Source organism: Phyllostomus discolor, chromosome 6 (genome assembly GCF_004126475.2).
Source record: "Phyllostomus discolor isolate MPI-MPIP mPhyDis1 chromosome 6, mPhyDis1.pri.v3, whole genome shotgun sequence".
Lineage (NCBI taxonomy): Eukaryota > Metazoa > Chordata > Mammalia > Chiroptera > Phyllostomidae > Phyllostomus > Phyllostomus discolor.
The window spans coordinates 50,604,768-50,632,652 of record NC_040908.2 but is presented as its reverse complement, the minus strand read 5'-3'; the positions used below and the strand labels follow the sequence as shown (position 1 = coordinate 50,632,652).

General features: G+C 42.2%; 1 protein-coding gene across 3 annotated transcripts in view; it reads left to right on the top strand.

Moving 5' to 3' along the window:
• ARHGAP25 (Rho GTPase activating protein 25) overlaps positions 1–27,885 on the top strand; it is an 83,897-nt gene that overhangs the window by 29,981 nt on the left and 26,031 nt on the right. For 2 of the 3 annotated variants that reach the window (XM_028517290.2, XM_036028138.1), the window contains exons 2-4: positions 11,055–11,254; positions 18,935–19,022; positions 24,739–24,855. In XM_028517290.2, coding sequence (XP_028373091.2) covers positions 11,055–11,254; positions 18,935–19,022; positions 24,739–24,855 — 405 coding nt within the window. The remainder of the gene's footprint in view (positions 1–11,054; positions 11,255–18,934; positions 19,023–24,738; positions 24,856–27,885) is intronic. The other variant, XM_028517291.2, reaches the window with a different exon arrangement.

Here is a 27,885-nt window from a genome sequence, read left to right as displayed (position 1 = left end):
GCAGGATCTGTCCCGGAGGGAATGTGTACGTGTGTGGTACAGCATCTGCACAGTGTCACTGCTGTGCTCAGAGGAATAGCTAACAGGTCTGGAAATGCAGGCCTGGGAAAACAAGCAAGTTGAAACTCAGGGTTATAGCTTATGTGTGAAAAAAAACCCTAATAGAATCTATTTTGTGAAGCCTAACAGAATCTTGAAAAAGAGCATTTTTATTCTATACATATTTCAAACCTCAACATGGAGAATAGATAAAGTGAACTGCCACATTATATCTATAACTGAAATTCAACAATTGTCAAGGTTTTGTCACATTTGCTTTATCCATTTCTTTTCCCTTCTTTCCTTTTCTTTTCTGGGATATTTTAAAGCAAATCTCAGATACTTTGTAATTTTATTGCTCATGATTAAGTATATACCTTTAAAGATATAAACATTTTATTTTTTAACCACCTTGCCTGATCACACTTAACAAAACTAATTAATAATTTATTGGTATCATCTATTCTTTATCTAACTGCCTCGATATTTAATGGAGTCTTTTTATCAGGTTGTAGAATAAGAGAAACTTATTATGACTTGCATGCCAGGCCCATCCCACTGCAAGAATTATTCACAGTTCACACTCGTTGTAGAATTCAAGGTTAAGGATCACTATTTCTGAAAACCAGTGAAGGCCCTAGGAGTAACATCTGCAAGGTGGGTGATAGCCAGTAGCCTCATCAAGACCTAGAACTTGATCATTGGTGCCAGTCTTTGGACATTGCCCTGGCTGGATTGCTGCTGTGAAATACTGGGGCTGCAGAATTCTTCTGAAGGGCTTATAAAATACAATATACTTTAAGTATTCTAAAGTGCTATTTATTTAGGAATGTTAGTGACAAAGCAAAACCTCTGACCTAGAACAAATGACTAGCTTTGACAATGGAAAGGTCAATACTTCTAATGACCTCTTGGTCCAACACACCACATTGCTGTGGAGCATGTCCCACAGTCCTGCGTGATGCCAAGTCCTTTCTTACATGGATGTCTGGGAAGGCAGTTAGCTTGATACACAGTTAAACAGCCACAGTGTCTACCCCAGTTGCCAAATCTCCACTTCACCTTGTGCTGAGGAATGGGCAGCCCTGGGCAGTGTCGAGGAGGAAGCATTCACAATTCTGTACGCTTCTTGTTATTATGTTTGGCTTCCTGTTATGCAAAGATAGGCAGAGGGGGCCCAGTCAAGTGTTGCAACGGAGAAAGACACACACCCATAAGAAGCAACTGTGCTGGAAATGCAAACACACAAGCTCCAAACCAACTGTGCACCCAGAGGGGTGGCCCTGGAAGGCAGCCTAGGTGGAGGGAATTTGCCCGAGTGCAGAAGATCTTGCAAGTCTAAGAAGAAAGAAAAAGCCATTTCTCTTGCTCCCTTCCTTCCTGTCTCCACCCCCACCTCCTTTCTCTCTTTCTCTCTTCTCCCCTTCATATAGCTATCAAGACCACATTTTTACCTCTTCCTGCAAAAGACATAGCTATGTGTGCTAAGTCCCTTTCCAAAGCAGAATTTGCTCTTTTAGGTTGAAATGCTCACTTATAACAATGAAGGCCATTTCTATAAGCTATAGAACATGGGAAAATTAAACCTGCCCAATTCCTGCAAATGGAAGCAAGCAGCCAGGGAACAACATTTAGATATTTCTTTACTGAGGTTATGTAAATTTTTTCACACATGAGAGCCGGTGTGGTTAAATTTCAGGTGCACAGAAGAAGCCTCTTTGCTGTCTTCAGTCATAGCTTGCTGCCTTTCACAGAGGGAAAGGTTTTTCATATCTGAGTTAAAAATGCAACTTAGAATTAAAAAAAAATCCAGGAGAGTAATCACTGGATAAATTTATCCTAAAGTCTCAATGCCAGGTTTTGAAAATGGAAAGACATTAAAAGATCCCCATCCTTGTGATCAGTGGGTGATTTTAAATGAAAGGCAGTTGCCTTGGAAAGTGGAAAAAGAGATAAAGAAAGCAAGCCTGGAGGTTCTGAACTTAAAAACCCAATTTTCTCTTACGTGGGCCATCTTCCCACAGTGTGATCACTGGACAGACTGAGCATCTGCTTGTGCATGGCGTGTGGAGGACAGTGCGTGCAGGGGCTGTGTGTGTGTGTGTGCAGGGTGTGGGCAAGGGTGTACGAATCCCTGTTTATCAGGAGGGCAGTGATGACGGGCCTGCTGTTTCACACGTTCCCCAGCAGCTACCTTCTCAGCTGGGGTGGGGTGCAGGCTGGGCCCACTTAGGGTTAGTTCTGTGTTCCTCCCTCCCACACCTCAGCCACATTGGGCTTTGGTCAGCATCCTTAGGTCTCTTCAAATGAGCTTGGGCAGAGAGCTGGTAAGACATAGCAGGCTCACCTAATATGTCCATTTTCCTGTTGGGGTATCAGCACAGCCTGGGCGATGTTGGGCTTGAGGTTTCAGGACCATTGTGTGGTCATTGCTTTTTCAAGGTCTGCTGAGCCTTGCTGAGCATACGTTAGATGGAAAAAAATAACACAAAGTTGTTTACACATAATATTAAGGCAAAATGGGTGGAAGCTGAGGCAAGTGTCTCACAGGATGGGTTAGGAGTAATGGCTTTGTTCCTTTCCCAGAGGAAGAGAGGTGCCATCTCTCCTTTGCTTGACTCTTACTGTCTAACCCTGTGAATTACTACACATTGATTCTCAATTTAGGTGCCTCTTTCATCAGCAGAATACATGCTTCTCTGGGGACTGCATGGCCTGGGTATGGATACTGGGTTTTGAAATCAGATTTCTAGCTGTATAGCTGGGGTAGACCAACTCACTTCTCTGAACTTCAGTTCCTCATCGATAAGATGAGGATGACAATCTGGTTCTTCTCATAAAGCATTAGTGTGAACACTGAATGGAACTGGACATATAAAGTGTTAGCATTGTGGCTGACACACGGTAAATGCCCAATAAATATATAATTTTTGATGTGGATTATTATTACATCAGTAATGACATCTCTTGGCTACTCCACTCAAGTGGACAGGAGGGAACATATCTAGAAACCCCACATGTAGGTAAATTGGCCAATGTTTGTTGCACATATAAAATGCCGGATAGTGGTTCACATTTCATTCTAAAATGTTTATCTTATTCACTAGCAAATATTTATTGGTAACTTTAATTGGCCAGGTATTCTCCTAGGAGGTGTGGTTAGAGCGATGAAGAAAATCTATTAAAACCCCTGCCCTTGAGAACCTACTTCTGATAGTTGAGCCTCCTTAATTATCTTTTCTACATTCTTTTTGTTTTCAGGTTTATTGATTTGAGAGAGAGAGAGAGAGGTATTGAAAGAGAGAGATATTGATCAGTTGCCTCCCATATGTGCTCTGTACTTGACCAGGCATTAAACACCCTACCTAGGTATACACCATGACAGGGAATCAAATCCCCAACCTTTTGGTGTTTGGGGATGATACTGAGTCTCCCTGTCATGGCCCATTCTACATTCTTCACCAGTGGTACTCTTCCCATTCTGATTGTATCAGGAATAGAGGTCTCAACAAGATGCTTATCTCTCCTGAACACTTTGTGACTCATGGCTGATTGCTAATCCCCCCTTTTTTATGCAAGGAGAGTATGTCATGAAATAGGCTGCAATGGAAGCAGCCATTGGGCACATTTTTGTTTGTTAGGGTGCACAGTAAATATTCAAAACCCCACAAGTCTCAAGTTCACTAATTTATAGGGTTTCCTCTATTTTTTAAAACCACACTCTGTGCATAAGAAATGTCTAAAAATTGTTTTGATTGATTAATTAAAGGGATAAGAAAGACAAATTTCTTTGTTAAAGAGAACTCATCCTCTGAATCTTTTATTTGGACATTATTTTCTCTACACACACACACACACACACACACAAACACACGTGTGCCCCCCCCCCCCCCCCCCAGGCATTTGCTTCCTTTCTTCATACTTCCCATTAAACTTTCTGAGACAGACACTGGAGGGTCCTCAGGATACTAAAGTGACCAGTGCATGGTCATTGTCCTCAAGAACCTCTTTATATCTCCAGCGCCTTATAACCTGAAGACATGCAGTAAAAGCACAATGATGTTTATTCCTGAGGCCATGGAGTGAGCCTTCAATTTACCTTTGTAGTCAAATACAGCTTTCTGAGAGAGAAAGCAAAGATCAGAAACTCAAATACTTCTTTAAAAAGGACCTCTTGCTTTTGAATGATGCTTTATATCCCTAAATAGCATCTCGCAGAACACGTAAGGTTGTGTAAGTGTGCACTGTCCAAGGGTCTTGGCAGAAAGTCTGAGTAGGGATGAAACCCAGCTGGTGCTTCTCTCATCAAGCTGTTACCCTAGTGTGTGGCTAGTGTGGCATCCATCCACTCAAAGACAAAGGGAGCTATTTCTTCACCCCAAAGCATCATCTGTTCCCCAACAGTGTGAAATGCGGGGAGATCTGGCCCTAGATCTTTGCTTGGCACAGGATGATAGCCTCTATCCTTTCATTTCCCTCCCAGGTAACAGACCCCTGTTCCATCACCAAACTCTTGAGAATAATGGATTTTTTTGATGCATTTTCTTTCTTCCATACTTAGACTTAGTGCAAAGCTCTCTTTAAAGTCTGAAGGGAAATAGTAACCTTTTTTTGTCTTTTATCTAAGTTCGTCTCTATAGCCTCAAGTTAAACATGTTTCCCTTGATGCTAGTGTCCTCTGTGCTCACCCTTTTCTTTGGCTTCTGAGCATCTATTGTGTTCCTTTTCAGATTTGAGGTTTTCATGTCACTCAAAGCTCCTGGCTTTCCCTTGTACTTCTTTTTTCTCCTTCTTTCTTAATCCACAGGCTTTACCTGTTAAAACCAGAACTCTAGGGAATCTGAAGCTGTCAGTCCACTTTCATATTTCAAGCCCAGAGCTGGTTGCCCTACCCATTCACACCCACCTTATTCTCTGACTTCCTTCCCTGCTTCCATGTAGAGGTCTCCCAGCTCTATGAGCTACTTGAGGCCAGAGTTGTGTCTGGTTGATCTTATATCCCAGAACCCAACAAGGTTCCTGGTCTGTGACAAGTGCTTAGCCATTGTGTGTCAAATAAGTGGGCAGAGAAGGCTACTTTACCTGAGTCATTCAAACTCAAAATCTCCCCAAAGTCTTTGCCTCCCAGTTCTCCTTGTTCAGGCAGTTGCTGAGGTCTCGTGGTTTACTTCACAGCTGTGTCTCTCATTCTCTCCTTTTCCACTGCCACGATCCTAATTCATGCCCTGGATTTGCACCTGGAATATTATATAATGTTCAGCTAGCCTTCCCCTTTTCCTTTCTCCCTCCCTCTCCCATTTCTCTCCTTTAATATATAATCAAGTACACACTAATACTAATAGTGCTAATAATAATAGCCTCCATTTATAATGGCTATGTTTTAAGTAGCAGATATTGGCTGGAGCCTGTCCACTTATCATTATTGATCCTTGCAGATTAGCCACCCCACAAGGTACATATTATTATCACAATTTCACAGAAGAGGAAATGAACCCTCAGAGATAGAACACGACTCACCCAAGGCTGCATATGTAAGAGGCTGTGCCCTATTTCACTTTGCCTGCTGGGGATACAAGAATGAGCAAGTCCAAAGCATCAAAGCAGAGCCCCTGTCTTTTTAGAGGGTAGTGGGGAGGGAAGACAGTAAGAAAAAGGACAAGGCAGGAAGATAATTGCTTTGATGGACATATGAACCCAGTTAAACAGGAACAGAGCCCAGGGAGTAACTGAGTCTGGCTGAGCTGAGAAAGCTTCTCATGGGAGGTGGGGCCTGAAGTAAATCTTGAGGGATAAACAAGAGCTTTCCAAGAGTTCAAATTAGGGGCAGATGGGCATGAATGGGAGAATATTACAGCAAAGAGAATAGCTTATTGTAATGGATGATGTGCATGATGGGTATGGAGGAAGTGTAGTGAATGCAGTAGAAAACACAAAGGACTCTGAACCCCATGGTAGGGAGGTAAGCCTTCATATTTTAGGACAAAGATGGTGGAGGGTCAGTAGAGGCTTTTAGGCCAGAGAGTAACATGATCAGATTTGTGTTTTAGAAGGACCATGTCACAAATGATGTCATCAGTGGATCTGAGGTGGGTCTGGTAGGAAGGAGACAGGTCAGAGAACTATTGTAGAAATCCAGAAAAAGGATAGAAGGGAACCCCCCAAAAGCCAGGTTATGGTAGTGAGGAAGGCTGGATCAGAAAAGAAGTTTTTGATTTTGATGACTGTAGGAATGGGGAAGCTTTCTGGTTTGGCTGGTTGGCTGGAAGAGGTCACTCACAGCACATCACAGAGACTGGTGGAGGTAAAGCAGGTTTGGGTGTACTGATTGGTGCAACACGGGAACAGTGGGAAGTGAGGAGGGGAAGGTGGTAAGTTCAAGTAGCATCACGATGACCCTGAGATTCCCATGGAGGCTACCACAGACAATTGGATAGATGGGTCTGCAGCTCAGGACAGGGTTCCCAGGTGACAGTGTATAAATTCCACTCTTTTCAAACAAGGTTCCTAGGCTAACGTTCTTCTCATGTCAGCATTTTGAGAAAATACCTTTAGTAGTTCCTCCAGCTTTTGATGAACTATTTCTATCTCACCCACAAACTTGGAGCCATCATTAAAATAGAATCTAAACTGAGGCAGAGTTGAAAACAGAAAGAAGAACTCTTTCAAAGATAGACTATAGAAGATTTTGTGATTGATTATTTTGTGTGTGTGTGTGGGGGTGGTGTTCAAGGTCAGAGTATGGGAAGACAGAAAAAGGAAGTGATAACACTTCCCAAGCTGACCTCTCTGTCTATACTTCCTTAATTTTTTTTGTTTCAACTTGAGGCAAAAAAACAGCTAGCTTCTGCAGAAACAGCATTCCTGGGAATGTATACTTCTTCCATTTCTCTTCTTTCCTTCCTGGTGCCCTCACTACCTGTACACTAAAAATCAGTATATGCAGTACAATTATAGAACTTAATCTGTATTTTATCATGGGCCTCCCTGTTATCTCTTAGATCAAGGTAGAACTTCTCACTCTGCCACCTGAAACCACTCTTTTCTGGGGCCCTCCAGCTTGATTTCTCTATGTGATGAAATGCTGTCCAATGTTTATGGCCTATTTAGTCCCATGTTTAGTAATGATAACACTCAAATTCTGGCCCATAGAACTTTCTGAGTTGATGGCTATGTTCTTTATCTGTGTTGTCCACCACTCTAGCCATGAGCCACATGGGGCTATGAGTACTTGAAATGTGGCTGCTGTGACTGATTAACCACATTTAATTCATTTTCCTGTAGATAGTCACTCATGGCAAGTGTCTGTTGTACTGGACAGCCCAATGCTAGGGGCTGTTCTTTCTCTTTCTACTAGAGTAAGGGTGGGTTTCTGATTTAATGGGCCATCATTTCCCCTTCCCCAGAGTGTTCTATATCTGTCTTCCAACTTTGCCTCCTTGGTCTGCCTGCAGCCCCCTCTCCAGCCCACAACCTGGTTCAGAAACCCTTCCTGCAGGGCTGGGAGCGTGCACTCAGTGTGCAACCTCTGGATCACAAGTGAAGCTTATCATAGTTATTATTTTCATTATGAGAAATAGTTCCATTAATAGTAACAGATTTCTTTGTTTACTTTATCCGGGAACAAGTCACACCCATAAAGAGAGACTGTTCAAAGGGGCTAATGAGGAAAGTTAGTCAAAACCAAGCCAAACTTAAGGCCCAGCAGGCTTTCTTCCTTGATCTTTCAGTCATCTCATGGTATGCCCGGCTGATGAGCAACGCTGAGGGCTGGGATGAAAGACGGCTCTGAATTGGACAAAAAGTTCCCCTGCTTAGTCACTGGCTCATTGGAGCCCCAGATGTCATCTCCCGAGTGTTTGGGCCTAATTTCGGCAGTGTGGAGAGGTTTGTACTGAGCCATCCACACTCTAAATCTTAACACATGACCCAGTGACCACAGGCATACCACCTACACTGGGGATGATGCCAGGCACTCAAGAAATGCTGGATAGATGTATGGTGAATAGCATCATGTCTGGAATTTAAAAGATGGTTAGTCAAGGCCTTGACAATATGCGGGCAGACAAGGTGGCAACTAAATTCCTCTTGGCCAAATCTAAGAACATTAGATCCTCATACCTACCTTTACTAGGACATTCTGCAATGCACAGATGCTTCTAGAGGGAGGTTTTGTTTTTATGTGTGTTTGTGTTTTGTCACTGTTGTTTTTTGCCACAACAAAGCATAAAAAATTTCTCAAAGTTAATGATAGAAGAATATCCCAGCAATGAGTTCTTCTGTGCTGTTAATTTCCTTCAATCTACAGTGTCTTTTTTGCTCCTGCTCCCCACATCCCACTTCTTCAATGCCATTAAAGACCTTTAGCTTCTCCTATCTCCTATAGAGGTTCTAATGATTTCCCTGGGTTTTTGGGTGTAGCCCATGAAGCCCAGGTCCTTGTAATCACCAGGTGGCATCTGTCTGTTTTATTCCTCTCTTGTGCTGGTTCCATATGGTTATGTGATCACCCAGAAGCCAAGTGAAGACTCTGCATTAGGCTGCTGCTAGAAGGGGTCCCTCCCTCCCGAGTCTAATGTTGCTTCAACTTCATGGTTACAGAAGTCACACTGGGCTGGACCACCCAGAGGCTATACTAAGGTGGGAAGAATCCCCCAGCATTTGCCATAATGCCTCACTCTTCCACCTTTTTTTATGTGTGTGTGAATCATTCTTTTCATCTCTCCCTACTATTTTCCCTCTTTCTAGGGCAGATATGAGTCTTTGCAAGTTGTAGCCTTAGACCTAGGGAGACACAGAGCTGTACACCATTCTTTGGATTCCCTCCTCTCCATTGTATTCCTGCCAAAACCCTTCTGTGGTTCCTTCAGATCATTTGCACAGTTTAGAGTAAGTGATTAGCCCATGTCTGTTCTATAGGTTACAGATGGAAGATCTGGGAGATACCAGTTAACTAAGGAGCAAGATCTGAGAAAACTTTAATTGGAATTCTAGGACACGCAGATGTAAAGCAAACCCTTTGTAATTATGCTGACAAATTGTCATCAAAATGTCGGATTACTTTTTACTACCGTTGAGTATATGCAGTTTTATGATGACGCCTGTCCAACAGGAGGTTGTTGAATCAAGCATATCTTATCCCTTGTGTACAATGTAGTATGACCTCTGCAGTCCCTGGTGGGAGGAAAGAGGTGACTGCAAGCTAGCACCTGAGAATGAATCTATGTGAGGGTCAAGGAAACCCAGCTAGGGCAGAGTCCTCATCAGATGGCAGTACAGGATTGAAAGGTGACACATGTAAATAGCGTGGTAACTCTGTATATGACTAGAGCTGATGGAAGAATTATTCTGTAATGCCATATAAAATTTTGGTATTTGAAAGTATGTCATGAGCATAAATAAAGGTTGAAAACCACAGGCCTGGAATGAAATAGAAAGAAGAGAATCCAAAACAATGAGGAAAGTTGACAATTCAATGTATTAGGGATAGGGATGAAGGAGGAGAGAAAGCTTGGTGATGGAAAGGTATTTTGAAATGGAGAGAGAAGTTTAAGGAGCTCCCAAAGCTGATCTCCATCCTGGCAGTAGGAAGTAAAGTCAGCTGTTGACAAAAACAAGTAACACTCGCTGCCTTGGACCAGGGGTTGTGCTAAGTGGTTTATATATGTAAGCTTCTTTAATCTTCACAACAATTCTATAGAGTAGGGACTATTATTGTTCTAGTCTAACCAGTAAGGAAACCAAGACACAGAGAAGTTGCACAATGGACTCAGGGTGAAAGTGCCAGGGAGGGAAAAACCGGTCTCTAACCAGGTGAGATGTGATGTGGGGAAGTGGAGCTGACTTAGCTCAGTTGTGAATGTTCTGGGAACTGGCAAAAGCTGAATAAACGCATTGGAAGATGGAGACTTCCTCCAGCAGAGAGGAATGTAGACACTGGGGACTAGCAAGTGTGGAGCACCATGAAGGTCGAGGAGACAAGGAGTTCCAGCATGGTTTCAAGGGCACTGTTGAATGTCTGGGAAAGAAGGAAGGCGAGGCTCAGAGGGCGTGTTGAAATGGGACCACAGGCAAGGTGATCCATCACTGTGGAGGAAGGAAAAGTAGAGAGTTGTACTGGATGGGAAGGACTGTGGAGACAAACTGTGGACATCTGGCCCTGATCCAATGACAGGCAGAGTTCTTGTGTAAAAGCAAAAGCCAACGACACAGTGCAGTGGGTTGAGGGGTCTGGATTCAAATTCGGAATCTGTGTTCTGCTGGCTGATTCATTTTCCTTTTGGATGCTTATGTGCTGCAGCCACACAGGAGGGACAACCTGGCTGAAAAGGGAGCAGGAGAACAGCTACAGGGAGGCCATTGGTCTAGCAGGAAGGGCTGTAAACATTCTCGGTGGACAGGGGACAGAATGGCCCTCAGTGACACTCATCAGGAAAATTCAGGAGGTGCCAGCTTCCTGTACGCAGACTGGGTGGACCACTGGCATTTTGTGGGTCAGCCAGGGAAGAACTCTGTTTGACAGTGAGGCCAGAGCGACGCACACCCGCTCCTCCTTGATAAAGAATGCCCGGCAGCTTCCGGTGCCTGTGCAGCTGCATGGGACTCACCCTGAACCCTCAGAGCGAGGCATTATTTTCTCCTCTCTCGTCAGATACTGACTCCCACGCAGGAAAAAGGAAGCACCTTTTGTCAGATGCTGCGGCCACTTCCTCTTCAGAAGTCTCCAGCCAATGTTTCGTTTTGCAGAATGAGGGGGCCAACCCCAGCTGCCGGACTGCGTGTGCACTGGGCTGCTGGCTCTCACCGCCTTCTAGGTCTCAGTTCGGCCTCATCTGGAGCTGTCGGCTGTGGGTCACCGGGGATTTTCTCTGATACAGATCTGGACTTTTGAGGTGGACCTGGCTGGGACTCCACCCACCTCTCGGCCCCCTTGGGGGTTCCTCTCTCACCTCTCCACCCGCTCTTTGCACACTGCCTCATGTCCCTCAGTCAGACTGCCTGTCTATCCCTCTCCACAGCTCGGTCACGGAGTGTGATGACCGGTGAGCCGATGGCGGCCTTCCATCTGTCCTCCACCCCCAACCCACTGGAAAGGCCTATCAAGATGGGCTGGCTGAAGAAGCAGAGGTCCATTGTAAAAAACTGGCAGCAGCGGTACTTCGTGCTGAGGGCACAGCAGCTCTTCTACTACAAGGATGAAGAGGACATGAAGCCACAGGTACCAGTCAGGTTGTCTGTCCCTTTTCCCAGAGCTCTCTGTCCAGGCATGCAGGAGTGGGGTGTGGAGCCCACCTAAATCACTGTAAACTCACTGGGGCCTTCTTACTAGGACTAGACACACATTTATCTGAGAGGAGATTACTCTATCCTTTTCAGCATTTTGTAGATACATATCCTGAGTTGCAAAGATGGCAGGGTGATCCTCCTCCAGGAAGCCCTGAGATGAACACTGTGGAACTTCCTAAACGCAGCTCTAAGTCAGGGCTTTCAGCATGGTCTTGATGGTAATGCTGAGTACAAGGGCTCAAAGAGAGTAGATTAGGGTTTAGGAAAATTGATTTGGGGACTTTCATTTATTTGTTCATTCGATCAATATTTATTGGGCATCTATTATGTGCCAGACCCTGTTCTGGGTACTTGAAATAAACCAGTGAGTAACATAGATAAAAATCTGCCATGTCAAACTTAGAAGATGAGGGGAAAGTCAGAGAATAGACATAATAAATAACAAAATTTATCTAGTTTGTTAGAAAATCACTAGTTCTATGAGGAAAAACTAGAATGGGTTAACAGTGGGTCAAGCGTTTGGGAGAGGTTATAATTTTAAAAAGGGTGGTCAAGATGATCTTATGAAGAGGGTGACATTTGAAGAGGGAGACTTCTGAGGAGGAGAGACAAGTAGTCAGGCAGATCTTGGGGAAAGAACACTTTAGGCAGAGGGAATAGCCAGAGAGCAAAGGCCCTGAGTTGGAGCATGTCTGTCATGTGTGGGGGAAGAGCAAGGAGGTCAGTGTGTGGTCAGCAGAGCTAAGGTCCAAGAGAATCGGAGGTGCTGAGGTCAGAGAGGTGGGGGTGGGGTGGGAGATGAAGGATTGGGACACAGATTGCAAATGACATTGTATGTCATGGTAAGGATTGGAGTGTTTACACTGAGGGTGATGGGCAGAAAGGGGGAATTCTTTGACTTATGTTGTAAAAAAATGGCTCTAGATACAGTGTTCAAAAATAGATTCAGGGCTGGAGGGAGGAGGCACAAGGTGAGAGGTTATGATGTTTAGAATCTCAGTGCGAGTTGTGGGCTGGAGGAAAATGATCAGATTCCTGATATACTTTGAAAGTATAGCTAACAGGATTTCCTGATTTACTAAATGGGGCTAGAGATGGCTTTGGTCCTAAACCTTGGGCCTAGATCTTTTATTTTTTAATACTCGCTGAGGATATGTTTATCGATTTTAGAGAGAGAGAGAAAGAGAGAAACATTGATACGAGAGAGAAACAGAGATCAGTTGCCTCTTATATGCTCCCCAACCTGGGGTTGAACCCATGACCTACCTAGACATGTGCCCTGACCAGGAATTCAATCTACAGTGTTTTGTATAGGAGATGATGCTTCAGTCAACTGAGCCACCTGGCCAGGGCTTGGACTTAGATCTTTTGTCACAGCATCACTGATTCTTTGTGTCTGTCATGGTGCAAGGGAGTGAAAGGGGGTGCTATTAACAGTTATCCTGAGACCCCAGGTATAAACTTTATGTCTTGGTGCAATGAGGATAACGGGTCACCCTATCTAGAGCTCATGTCTCTGGAGGTGGAAGAGTGGGCTTGTCCAGAAAGAACTTATTAAGGAAGACAGACCTTCTGGTCTGCGACCTTCTGGACCCATGCCCCACCCCTCAAAGCCCCAAGAAGGGTGAAGATATTGGGGGTACATGGCAGCATATGTAAAGAAAGGAGACAGTGATTTTGGTAGAGGAAAGTTCTCTTTAAGGAGAGACTTAAGGATCCCTGAGGCATCAGCAGCACCTGGTTTAACAAGACACTCCACTGAGGGCTGTGAGTGCCCAACACTGCAGAGGCTACAGAAGGGCCACAGACCCCATCACAGACTGGGTTCTTGCTCAATGTCCTGTGCATTGTGACCAGACTTGCTTCCCTTTATGAACAACCCAGTTCTATCAGAGCTGGGTAATTACAGGCTCAGATGGTGGTGAGGTACATTGATAGCTGATGCGGGAAGCCTTCCATCAGCAGAGAGTGAGGGAGACAACGACAATGTGTGTGCCTTCCAGAATCAGCGGAAAGGACAGTTCAGTGGGGTTTACTTCCATGGAGTATAGAAGGTGAAATGTATGTTCTCTACAAGTTTGTGTTGCTTTTGTGGCTTGACTATCATCTGACCATGTAATTATCTAATTTTTCTAGACCTCTCTCTTTTTTTTTGTAAAGTGAAGAAATCAAATCTGGCCTGCATTTGTCACAGTATCAAATGATACAAAGCGTGTGTAAGAAAATGCAGTTTTATGAAAGCATAAACTGATGTCAAAGGGTAAAATAATTTATTGAAGGTCCTAGTTTATCTCCCTTACTTCTGAAGAAGGAAACCCAAAGTTCTCTCAGGATTACATTATCTTGAGATAATTAGAGAAAGCTGCTTCTAGGGTGGCAAGGATGGTTTATTTTATAGGAAATCTCTTAATATAATGCATCGGCTCAAGAGGTGAAGATCAATAAGTCATATAAGTACAACCACACAACCCCTAAATTGATGTCTGTAGAAAGCTTTGGGTAAAATCCAGTACTCATTTCAGATGTAAAAAGTTTTTTAAAAAGGTTTTTAGAAATAAAATGAAATTCTTAGAAAGAATATTTTACTTTATGTAAATATGTGTATTTTTATTACAAAAGCTGTATGTGTGCCGGGCAGGAAATTTGTAAGATGTGGAAAAACACAAAGTAAGAAATAAAAATTATCCCATCAGCAAAAATAATCACCCAAATCCTTACTTCTTCCAGTTTCTTCTATATATATACACTCAAAAACTTGTTTATTCTAAATGTAAAATTATAATAACATTCTTTAATTAAAAATTAATATTCTAAATGCAAAGGTATAATAACATTCTTTAATTAAAATTAACATCTTACGAATATTGTTCATTCTAATTAAATATTCTACAATGTAATTCTTAATGGTACTAAAACAATCTGTTGTATGGACATTTTATAATTCATTTTATAATTCATGGTAATATAAGAACATCATTGGGCTGATGTTCCTATATTATCATTACACACAAGAATTATAAGGATATCCTTGTAGACTTTAATATATCTATAATTATTTTATTAAGATAAAGAAAAATCTATTCAAAATATTGTGCTTTTATTGTTATCATTTAACATTGTTTTGGGATCCATAGACACTGCAAATATCGAAAGTGACATGAAAGTAACAGACATTGCCCTGGCTGGTGTAGCTCAGTGGATTGAGCGCGGGCTGGGAACCAAAGTGTCCCAGGTTCGATTCCCATCCAGGGTACATTCCTGGGTTGCAGGCCATAACCCCCAGCAACCGCACATTGATGTTTCTCTCTCTCTCTCTCCCCCTCCCTCCCTTCCCTCTCTAAAAATAAATAAATAAAATCTTTAAAAAAAAAAAAAGAAAGAAAGTAACAGACATGAGCTAAATTCTTAAGAAAAAGTCAAGGCATAATTGCACACTGTGTTTCACACCATTCATGATTCTGGATGAATTAAAGACCTAAATGTAAAAAACAAGTTGATAAAAACCCTAAAAGAAAATGTAGTTATTCTCATAATCTTTGGGAAGCAGGAGTTTTATAAGCATAGCAACAAAAACAGCACAAAGGAAAGCGAATTTAAATTAAAATGTATGTACCTTAAAAATCAACATAATAAAGTGGAAAAGCAAATAACAAATAGGAAAATTATTTGTATACCTATACTAAGTAAATATTCTTAATATTCAAAGTATTCTTTCAAGTCTCTCAGAAACAGCTCGATAGAAAAATGAGCAAATGACACAAATGATCAATTTCTCCAAAACTGCAATGCCCAAAAAGCACACAAAAAACTTCAATCTCAGTAATAATTGAAAACATACAGTGTAAGTCAATGAGATACCACTGTCCCTTTATCAAATTGGCAAAGATTTTTTAATCAAATTGGGAAAGGTTTTCTAAACATTTCAGTGAGGTAGGAAACAGGACTTTTCATGCACTGCTGGTGGAAATGGAAATTCATACAACCTTCCTGGAGGGCAATATGCCTTTTAAAAATGCAAACCCTTTGACCCTGCATTCTAGTTTTAGGAATTTAACCTAAGTGGGTGATTAACATTGATGTGAATAATTAAATTTAGCTTTACAGGTTTTCACCACTGTGTTGTTTATAGTAGTGATATGAAAACAGTGCCCAATGGAAGAGGCTAAATTATGTAATTATATCAGGGCGCTCTCTCTCTCTCTCTCTCTCTCTATATATATATATATATATACACACACACACACTCACATGCACAATAGAATACAATTCGGCCATTGATACCCTAAATTAATACTTATTGAAATTGGAAGATATCCATAATATTACTGTTTTGGAAAAAAAGTAGTTTACAACAAAGGATGAAGTGTATACTAATCCCATTCTTGAGGAAAAAATCATGAAACTGTATTTATTGAAAAAGTCTTGGAAAGAAATCCACAGAAGTGTTAACTGTGGTTATCTCTAGGTGCTAGAGTTACATGTAATTTTTAATTTCTTTCTTTTTTGTTTAGTTTCTAATTATTCTATGATAAAAATACAAACTTATTGTAAATTTAAAAAGAACACACACACTGATCCCAGAAAACCTCAAAAAAGAAACACCCTAAAAGTCTAAGAGCAGTCAGACAGATGGAAAGGCCCTAAATGCAACGATGGTGTGTGTGTAAGTTGGTGCAACCTTTCTAGAAAGCAATTTGACCAGATTTCCAAGAGCCAAAAAAAAAATCATACCCAATCATTCTGGCTTTAAGAATCTATCCAAAAGTAATGATATATGGAGGGCTACTTATAGTGAGAAATAGTGGACCTCAAGTCCCACCAAGGAGAATGATTACACAATGATTACATAAGCTATGGAATGCTAATGATGTACTCCTGTGTATATACGTTTGAGAACCTCTAGGCTTGATGGAAGGCAGTCTGTGCATTTTTTTTCTTTGAGTTCTCAGAAAGGTCTGTCTAGCTCTCACAGCTTAATGCTCTGTAACTCTACGACCTAGCTTTATATAACTCATCCCAAAAGTTTTCCTGTCAAGGAAATTGTTTAAAACAGAATCTCAGCAATTTGCCCTCAAGTCTCTGTTACAATGATGGTTTACATAAGCCTGGCTGAATTTCCCCATAGTCTTGTCTCCTGCTTTCTGTGAAATTACCCAGGTGTTTGTCTACAGTGGTGTGCTGGGGAATACTGTGGTGGTGGAGCTGATTTGGGTGCAGTATTTGCCAATTTCTGTGGTGTAAGTGCTTCGCCATGGTTGACTCAAGCTACTAACATGACCTCACTGAACACAGAGTTGAGAAGAAATGTGCAGTAGCAGCACAATGTTACATGGAATTTCTACAACACAGATTAGATGTAAATAAACACTGGAACAAAAATCATGGATAAAATTAGCAAATAATTAGTAAGTGATGAATTCTTAGTATTATTACCTTTATTTTTAATATAAAATATTTCATTGTAAGTGTATATAATTTAACTTTTAATAATGGCTGTATTTAACATTTGGTTCACAGAGTTCCTGAAAATGTAACAGTTTTAAGCCAACATAAGTGATTTCTGGCATTACCACCAACACACCTCTCTCCCCAGCACCATGCTGTAGGATTCATGGCCTCCAGTGAAAACCTCTCCCTCCTTCCATCTTTGTACAGAGTCTACCCCAATCAACTTGCTAAGTAGGCAAAAGTGGCCATGGGCAACTTAGGTCCTTCCTTTTCTCAGACAATACTTCTTTCCAATCACTGTCCCCACCCCACTTCCACCCCCACTAATGCTTTTTACTATTTCCTGCTCTTCCTCTCCCCTATTCAAGGCCATGGTACTCAATCTGGGGAAATGTCTTACAATTTGTCATTTCTTGGTGTACTTTCATTGAACTCTGATCATTACTTCTTTCAGCAAGAAAGTGGGACCTGTAAATAAAGTCTTGTAATTCTGGAGTCCCACTGACCAATGTTTAAATTACAGCTTTCCTATTAACTAGCTTTGTGATGTTGGACTGGGTAACTGACCTCTCAGAGCCTTACTTTTTCATCTCTCCAATGAGGAAAATATCAGTCTTCACTCATAGAGTTCTTCTGGAGATTAGATGTGATAATATATTCAAAGCATTTAACACAGAGCCTGTCATCTAGTAATCACTTATATATATTTGATATTTTATTTTTACTATTTTTGGGTTAAATGATTTGGGATATCAAGTAATAATTTAGGGAGGCACTTGAGAGAGGCAGGTACCGCTTTTTTCCCCATCTCTATCAGGCAGTGCTCCCTTCTATCTAAAAATAACAGGGCTTTTTATTTTAGTGTCATAACTCATGCAAAGTAGCCCAGCAGCACAACCTCAGGGTAATTTTTTTCTGAGGTCATTGATATTCAAAGATGGTGAGGACCATGGAAGTGGAGGTTATTTTTAAGTGGTAAAATTAGAGAAGTATAAAAAACATGAAGAATTCCCTTTTGCAGAATATTTTTTTCCTTTTTCTTCTTCTTCCCCCTCCCTCTCCTCCTCTTCCTCCTCCTTTATGCTTCCTCACTTTTCTTCTCCTCTTCCCTTTCCCCCTTCTCCAGTTTTTTCTTCCACTCAGTCTTCAACATTTTTATTTCTAGACACTCAAGAAACATTTATTCTTTCTAGCTCCTGAGCTGATCTGAGAGTTCCTTAAGACTCTCATCTTCATAGCTTCTTTGTTGCCAGTCCTCTTCACCCGCACTTCGTTCTAGAATAGAGACATGCATGTCTACTTAGCTCAGAATCAGACGTGCTACCTCCAATAGCCAGTGAGACATAAATTATGAGTCACTAACTCTAGTACATGTGAACTATGTCTGTTTATGCAGTCACTTAGACTTTCAAAGTGTTGGCTTCCTTGTGTGCAAAGTAGAAGTGGCAAGTCTTGCTGATCTGAGCTGTTGTGAGGTTCTGATGAGATGGGCATGTGATGGTACACTGTAAAGGGTGAGGGCGTTGAACACACACACGGTGCAAGTGACTAGTTTTTCTAATAACACATTCATGTGTAAGAGGCTTTGAACACACTTCTGAGATGATTTCCTATCCTGCCATTTACTGGCTCTATGACATTGGGCAAATTACAGAATCTTTCTGATCTTTAGTTTTCTGACTTGTCAGTAGGCATAATGATACCTCACTTAGAGGACTGCTAGAAGGACTGAATTAATAGCATATTCAAGGTGCTTATCAAGGGGAAAGACTCCACACCTTTGAATGACTAACTGTGGTTCAGTTCTTCAGGGGGTATGTATGGTCCATTCAGTCTTAGCATTGCCTTCTCACAGATCTGGTGTCTGGTTTAGCCAGGATGGCGGATCTGGGAAAAAGTGGGAAGAGACAATTATGGGTCATGATGCCTCTTCAGCTCATTCTCCTGTTGGGACCTTGTTCTTTTCTCTCTAGACACCCAGCTTGCTCTCAGATAGCAATCACTTAATTAGACCAAGGTCTGAATAGCAGAAGGGCCCCATTCAAAGCTAGTTTTCCATATTCTTCTCTCTCCCTTCCCTATCCTATCTGTCTTTTAACTTACTGTTAGCTAATAGGTGATAAAATTGCTGCTCATCTTAAAGGCCTGACTTTTTATCTTTCAGGGTTGTATGTATCTACCAGGAAGTACAATCAAGGAGATTGCCACAAACCCAGAAGAAGCAGGGAAGTTTGTCTTTGAAATCATTCCAGGTAAGCAAGGAAAGGTGGGACAGAGGTATATTACATTCTCATTTTCTTTTGGAACCTGGAAGTCAGATATATTCAGTGAGTCTGTCAATAACTTGCCCACCAACCTAATAAGGATGCATAGTAGTTCTGTATATAGTCAGTGAACCTATACTAGTTCATTAACCAGCAAGTGGACTAAGTGGGTGTGCATTCAGTTCAACTCTGGATGCATTTCATGAGTGTGGACTTGGAGCCAGATGTTCCACTATGCAGTGGGACACTGATCAGAAAAGTACATCCTACCTGCTCACTAAAACAAGTGAAGTCTAGAAGGTGAGTACGATATTAAAATTTATAGTTAAACTACAAATTGAACCATGTGAAATTGCCATTTTGGTAGGTGGAAAGTGGTCCACAGTCAACAGTCTCCTATGGTTCAATGTGACCTAATAACAAATGACAGCTCCGACTTACAGGGCACTTAGCATGTGTCAGGTGCTGTAATTCACATGTTAGCAGCACAGTGGAGGGTGCTTTTCCCAATCAAGAGTTACTTTACTTTTCTGATCCAGACACCAGCCCACAGTGTCTGCATCATTATGGATGAAATGAGACATTCACATGGACTACCGAGTCCGGGGGAGGAAAAGGGACGGTATGGCTTTTCTCGCAAGGGGAGCAAAAACCGCGGCATCTGCCACGACAGGCCTTTATTTCTCTTTCCCTGCCCATTACATGATGGTCCTCATTTACTAAGCACAGGTTCACTTTAGGTGGTTACCTTTTACAGAAAGCAAAGGAGTCAATGCTGCTAATCACATCACAGAAGAGTGATATTTGCAAATGAAAAGGCAAAAGTGATTGAGCCAGTTATATTCATCCTTGGAAGGTTTAGCATGGTTTTTAGGAAGTTATTTTGCAGTAAATGTTTGCCGCTGGGGACTGGGCCCACTCCACGAAGGATGGTCTACTACACCTTCCTGGAATGTATGGGGGCAAGGGGAATTTGTCTCAACTTATATCAAGGGGAGTTTGTTTGTATTTGTGTGACTGTCACACTGAGGCTGTTTATCCCTGTCTCTTGATCATTTGCCAGCCTCAGCCCCTCCAGGAGCCCAGAACTGCTGTTCTGGCTGTACAGCCAGGCTGCTGCCACCCTGCTGACACGACAGGGGAAGCCACAGGGCCCCTGACACCCCTTCCCTTAACTCCTTTCCTACCCCTCACACAAGGCAGCTGTGTGCATGTGAAACTTGATGGAGAAGGCAGTGTAGTGCAGAGGTGAGACATGCTCAGTCTGGAACCATCCTGCCCAGGTCCAAAACCTGGCCCTGCCACTTACTGTTTGTGTAACTCTGATTGAGTTATCTAGTTTCTCCCTGCCTCTGTTTCTTAATCTGTAAAATGGAGACAATGATGATAATAGTGAGGATTAAATAAAGAAATATATATGAAACACTTGGCACAGTACCTGGTATACCCTTAGTGCCATGTAAGCATTCGTTATTTTGGGAAGAACTAGAGGAAATTATAATGTAGAAGCCAGTCCTAAAACTGGCTATGACTATTTATTGAAAACAGAGAAAAATGTGGGTATTTTTTTAAGTGCAGCTCTTCCCAGGTAGCCCCTCACAGGCACGCTCTTGTTTTCTTATCTGAAGATCTATCCATCTCTCTTCCTCCTCGGAGGAGGCACTGACTTTTTTAGTCTTTCCTTTCCAGGAAAACTCACCCTTTTCCCAAGGGTGTCTTCCATTCCTAGCATCGCTTCTCCAGCACAATTCATGAGATGCAGTCATCCATGGTAACGCATGTCCCAAAGCCTGAATTTTCGGTGTATGGTAGCCCTACTGAAAGCTCCAGCTGCAAATCCACCATGGTCTTTGCGCCAAAGTCCAGTATCCTCACAGATGGCTGTGCTAGGATAAAATGAAGATTTGTTCTCATTATCACTCACACTTGCAACCATCTCCTGGGCTGCTGGGGAAATTCTTAGACAAATCACACATGCAAGCACATGCACATAGAGTCTCATAAGGATGAACAACAATTCTAAAGCAATAGTAAGGTGGGGAACAATTTGCCTAAAGATGCCATCATTTCCAAGGCTCCTCCCAACCTAAAGTGAGACAACCCTTTAGGTTATGACACAGAGAATTTTCAGTCCCTCTTTTTGTCATTGTCTTGTGCAAGATGATTCTCAGGGGCCATTGCTGGCATAAGAGATGACCTTCCTAATCAGGGCCCTTTGTCTGTGGTCATCAGTGTTAGTTGCATAAAGGTCACAGAGAAGACTTTTCTTGTAGTTATGTTTTTCTTTATTTGGGACAGGCAAAAATTCAGGGCAGGCTCCCCTCTCCCTATTACCTCTAGCAGAAAAACGGTCTGTTCTTCCACCCAAAGGGAGTCACCGGGAATAAGGGGGTTATTTCTTCTGCTTGCGTTGCTTTTAATTCTCATGCTGCCTTATTAGATGTAATTCATTTATTCAACAAATTTATTGAGCACCTGCTATGAGCCAGGCACTACTGTAGAAACTTGGAATCCGGCAAAGAATAAAGTAGCCTGCATGCAGCCTACATGGGAGAAGACTGACAAAAAAACCCCAAATGAATGACTAAATTCTATAGTTTTTATGATGGAATAGCACTATAGACAAAATTTAAGCAAAGAAAGAGAAAGTACTGGTCAAGGTGGGGATGGCAGTGGTTGATTTGACATTTTAAATAGAGCAGGCAGAGTAGGCATCATTGAGAAGGTGACCTTTGAGGAGAGATGGGAAAGAGCTGAAGGAGTAAGCCAAGTACACATCTGGAGGAAGAGCATTCCAGGAAGGGGACTAGTCAGTGCAAAGTCTCAGCCTATTTCACATGTTCAGGAACATCAAAAAGACCAGTGTGGTTACTGTGGAATAATGATAGGAAAAAATAGTAGGAGATTGTCAGGGGTGAGCACAGAGTTTACAGGCACTTGCAGGCAATTGTAAAATGTTTAGTTTTTATTCTACAAGTATGGGGAGCCATTGGGAAGTTTTGAGCAAAGAGGTGATATGACCTGACTTATGTTTTAAAATTATTTTAAAAGTTTTTTTTAGAATTTTTTAGATTTTATTTATTTATTTTTAGAGAGGGAAGGGAAGGAGAAAGAGAGAGAGAGAAACATCAATGTGTGGTTGCTGGGGGCCATGGCCTGCAACCTAGGCATGTACTCTGACTGGGAATCGAACCTGCATTGCCTGGTTCACAGCCCAAGCTCAATCCACTGAGCTACTCCAGCCAGGGCTGTTTTAAAAAATTTTGAGTTGAGAATAAAAAGAGCCAAGGATGGAGAAGAGAGACCAGTAAAGAGGCTATTGCAATTATCCAAGTCAGAGATAGGAACAGTGAAGGAGTGAGAAATAATCATTTTAAGGATACAGTTTGAAGGTAGAGGGGACTTCATTTGCTGATGAATTGGATGTAGGAAAGAGAAGTCGAGGCTGATTGCAAGGTTTTTAGTTAACCAATGGGAAGGATGCATTTGCTGAGATTTGTGCATGTAGCAAGTTTTTTTGGGAAGATCAGGGTTTTAGTCTGGGACATATTAAGTAATTACCTTGATATTAATGATAAGGAAAACAATGTCAAGATAATTTAGCTATTGCTGTGAGAGAGGTAAGGGTAAAATGTTAAGGAATTTATAGAATAGGGATCCTCACTTAATTTGGAGTGAGAGGAGAAGATACTAATAAAGGTTCTCTAGAAAAGACAACATTTGAGTGAGGTTTCAAAGCTGGATAAGAGTTCTTTAGGCAGGTACAGAAAAGAAGGGAGGCTCCTTTCTGACCAGGAAAACAGCCCAATATGGGACATAGGTTGAATGAAATAAGTCAGAGAAAGTATGTCCCTGAGGGAAGACTTGCTATTCATGGGCTTTGTATTAATGTTAGTCAATTTCCCCAAAAGACAGCCCATCCTACTACTTCAATGTTTTCAAACATTTTTTTATAGGGCAACAAAAGATTTTCAAATTCCTTTTGATTCTGGTTTCTTAAAGCCGTATTAATATCACTGTGTATCACCTTCTTTAGTCTTTGGGGTGACCCCAATTTTGGATTAATCTTGTCGTTGGGTTAGCAGATTTTCTGACCAGAAGGTTGAGTCCATGGAAGCCCTGGCTACTCCAAAACATCTTGAGAGCTGGATGTTTCTCAATGGGGTTGCCATGATCACACTAAAGGATCTCCCAGGAAACAGGTTAAACTGAAAAGGCATGTTCTTAATAACACAGTAGAGTATAGGCATGGAGAAGGATGCCACATGAATTTTGGCCAAGGTAAAATTTGAAGCAATATGGGCTAATGGAAACTCTTTTGGAAAAAGGGAGACCAAGAGCCTTGCCCTGAGTTTGGCAGTACTTAACTGGGTACAAATAAGCAGGTACCTTGGCATTTCTGGGCTTCATTTACATTATCTGTAGAGTGGAAATGATGCTAGAGCAAAGGGCTATTGTGACTTCTATGGCATGTTTTAGTTCTGACCCAAGAATGTTTTGCTTCCCTTTCTACTTTTGGAAACACCCAGATCTCAGGATGTTCCTGAATAGCCAGGGCTTCCATGGACTGACACTTCTTCTCAGAAGGGCTGATGACCCCATGATAAGGTTGATTCAGAATTAAGTCATCACGAAGGGTAAAGGAAGGTGAGGTTTGGTGACATTAAGATAGGTTCAAGAGACCAGAGCCAATAGGAAGTTAAAAGTCTTTTTGTTTTCCTGCAAGAAAATATAGGTTTGACCACAAATGTGGTGCTAAAACAGGCTCTCTTTGAGGGAATTGCCTGACATTGAGAGAAGAATGGGTTGATGTCTATGAAGGCACTCTGAAATGATAATAGTATCTTGTAATTTAAAGGGATTGCTATTATTTTCTTGTCTGTCTTAAGACCTACATATGATGCTGTCCTTCTTCCTCTCCTTCTCTGTCCCCATTTTTCTCTTTTGTCACTTTTTCTCATTCTCTTGGTCTTCTCCCCTACCACATCCACCCCCCCCCCCCCCCCCGTCATTTTCTCTACCCCGTCGTCAATGTGAGAACACCAATTCAGGAAACACTACACATACATGTTTATAATCTTGTGTTTAAAGTAAAAATGGTAAAGAAAGTCCTAACAAACTTCATTTGTCCATTAGATATATACTGAGAACTTACCATCTGCCATGTCTTGTGCAGGCAGGAGAACAGTCAATAATCCTGAACAGGAAGTACTGATTTTGTGAGAAAGGCACACATATGTTTATTGTCCCTCCCCCACTGAGCTGCTGTTCCCCTCCCCATCCCCACAACAGAGTTTAAGGCCAGCTCATGAAGTATCCATGATTGGCACAAGGAACTGAAGTCTTCAAATCTGTATGGGCTGATCTCGTCTCCTCTGATACTGAAACTGCCCCATGCATTTCCTCTTCCTTTTTTCATAGCAAATGGCTTCCGTCCTCCATGGGAGCAGCACTCAGCCCAAGTCGTCCTGATTGCAAACTATTATGGTAAATGGTTTGTCTATAGAATTAGAGCTTCAGCAAAAAACAGTAAAAGTGACCAGATATTTAGTGCCACTGAGGATAAGTAGATAATGCTTTGGTGTTGTTTGACTGGTTGTTTAGTTGAACCATGGAAGTGATTTAGATTCAGCTTCTCTTTGCTTTGCCCTGCTCTAGCTCCTTACCACTCTGAGACCTTCATTATTGTTACTTCTTCCTCCAGCTTCATGGGACCAGAGTCGCACAGGACAGGACTCCTATGTCCTCATGGCCAGCTCCCAGGCAGAGATGGAGGAGTGGGTTAAATTCCTTAGGAGAGTTGCTGGCACACCCTCTGGAGGTAAGGACTCTGGCAGGCTTTTCTGGGCAGGTGTCTGTAACATCTCAGGGATGGGGAGGAAGTAGCTCCAGACATCATCTTTCCTTGAACGATGTTCAAAGAAGACCAGAGGACAACTCTGAGGCCATGCTTATTGTCAAGCCTCTAACTTTCCTCTCCAGGTGATCTTAGCTAGTGTCTGAAGTCCACCTGTGATTCCAGGATCTGGGGCAGGGAGGCAATTGTGTGCCCTGTAACCTGTCCATTGGGGGCTATAAGAAAAGTGACTTGGATGAGACAGCCAAGCTCAAGAGTGCCTGCCTTAGTCTTCCTGAACAGTGGCCATCTATTACAAAGTAGCATGGTTTCATTTACTATTTCCCACTTCCTAAACAACATTTTTATGGTGTTAATCAGGCTGAGATGAATCTTTTTTTTACTAAAGTTCTATTATATGCTATTCAGCCTTCATAAGCTTAGATTCAACCTTCCTTATTGCTCTGTATTGTGAAATTGTTGACATTTTCCATTTTCCCCAGGCCAGTGCTTCAGGCTGTCTATATTGACAAGGGTAGTAGATGTTGTCTAATCATTCACCTGCTCTGAGCCAAAATACTGTCTATGTGCTGTAATCAGCATCTGTGTCCGTGCAATGCTCGGTTCAGTCTTGCTGCCACAGTGAACTGCTGCACTCTGTCATAATCTACATGGGTGTTTCTCCCTCCTCTCACCCCAAGGCCCCCACCCTGAGAAGCAAGTCAAGCATAAGTCCTGTGGGCAGGGGAAAGTCCAAGGCGGGGGAAAGAAGAGTCCAGCACTATTTATTTATTCAAGGAACAGGGTTTGGCTCTGATGTGGCATTTCAGATGTCCCTTAAGCATCTCATTGAACCCAGAATGATAGATCTCAGGAAGAGACGACATTTGAAGGCAGCAGAGTCCAGTTTGAGGTTCCAGAGCAAGTCAGACATATGTTCTTCCTGTTTGTAAGTCAAGAAACTTCAGTCCTTCAGAAGTAAATGATTTGTCCAAGGGACTCAGCTGTGGAGGAGCAGGGCCAGGGCTCCTGCCTCTGGTTGGCTCTCTTCCCTACAGCAGGATGCCACTTGTAAATGCCCCCTGGGTCTGCTAGATGGGCAGGGCATGCACCCTCAATCAATGGGAAAGCTCTGAGAATATTGCTGCTGCCTTATTGCAATGCTTTGTGAAACTTTCTATGGCTTTTTCCACTCAGAACCTCCCCACTGTTCACATCCTTCGCTCCTACAATCCTGGCTGAGGTGCCATATTGTCTTGTCTGAATTATAGTCTGTTTTCAACAGAGCAGTCAAAGTGAGCCTGTTAAACCTGTCTGTCATGTCAAGGTCCTTCTCCACTCAGCATTGTCCAATAATTTCTTTTCTATCTTGAGGAAAAGTCAAAACCCTTATAATGACTCAGTGTAAAATCTGCCCCCTCCATTATCTTTGACCTTGTTTTCCAGAATCTTTTCCTATGCTCATTCCTCTCCAAATTCACCAGCTTCCTTGCTTTTTTCCAAAGAAGAGAAATGCCTCTGGTTCAGGGTCCTTGCACTTGCTGCTTCCTCTGTCTAAAATTCTCTTTCCCCAGTTAGCTGTGTGGTTTGGTCTCTTGCTTCCTTCAGGTCTTTGTTCAGACATCACCTCAATGAGCCTGCCCTTGATCATCTCATTTAATATTGAACCCCTTCCCCACGCTACTCCAAGCCCTCCCTGTCCCCCTTTCCTGCTTCACTTTACTCCTTGGCATTTACCTTCTAACATTTTCACTCATTTGTTTTGTTCAAAGTTGGTCACCCCTCACTAAAATGAAAGCTTCGATTTACTTCACAGGACTTCCCCCTCTGTTTTGGGCAGTGGTGTATCTCAGAATGTAATCAGAGAAGATGCTCAATAAATACTTATGAAATGAATGGGCAAAGGAATGGTCCCCTCTTCCCATAGCAGCACTGTGTTCTTCTCCCTTAGGCTTTCCACTTTGTTAAATGACAACCAGCTTATCTTCATTATTCAGTAAATGAATAGACCCCTTAAAGAATTCAATAAAAGCTTTGGATACTCTCCCCAGAAAAATGTTCAGACAAAACAATTTTGAGTTCAACTGCAGGATAATTTCAGATCCCTGTAGTTCATCTATACACCCCAGGTAATGAATCCCAACTTTAAGTTTTAGAAGTCATTCTAGTGATAGTTGTGTCATGCTTCCTGCCCTAGTCTCCTTTCTGGCTCCTTTTCTCCCTTGATGGGAGAGACGACCTACATGGTTTCCAAAACATACCCAACTTCTTCCCCAGGGCTCTTCCTGCCTTGTAGCTGGCCCTGAGCATTCCTCTTACCTTATCTGATTCAGGAACCAGTTCCAATGTGGTTGTGTAGATGATTCCTACACGTCTCAGACACCAGCTCTGTGTTCTACAGTTTAACTCAGTTCTGGCACTGTTTACTCAGAGATAGCATCAGGCCCACAGGTTAAGGGCTCAGTGCTACGGGAATGACCTTAATCACATACATGCTTCAGATGCAAGCCCAGATTATCACCTGTGCTTCTGAACTACTGACTATAGATTGGAGGTTTCAATGACCCCTTCCTTGGATTCGATTAATTTGTTAAAATGGCTCACAGAATTGAGGAAACCAGTTTACTTGCTGGATGAGAGTTATTATAAAAGGATGTAACTCAGAAATAGCCAGATGAAAGACAAGTGTAGGGCAAAGTGTGGAGAAAGGGACATGGAGCCTTTATGCTTTCTCCAGGAGCTTTACTCTGCTCTGCTCACATCTCCACATGTTTACCACCACAGAAGCTCTCTGAGCCCTGTCCTTTGGGGTCCTTATGGAGGTCTCATAACACAGGTACAACTGATTAAATCATTGGCCATTGGCAATTGATTCAACCTCCAGGCCTTCTCTCCTAAGTTCTTAGTTCGGAGGGTGGGACTGAAAGTTCCAAGCCTCTAATCACATGGTTGGTTCTGCTGGCAACAAGCCCCTCTACTCCATCCTTAGGTAATTCCCAAAAGATAAAGATACCT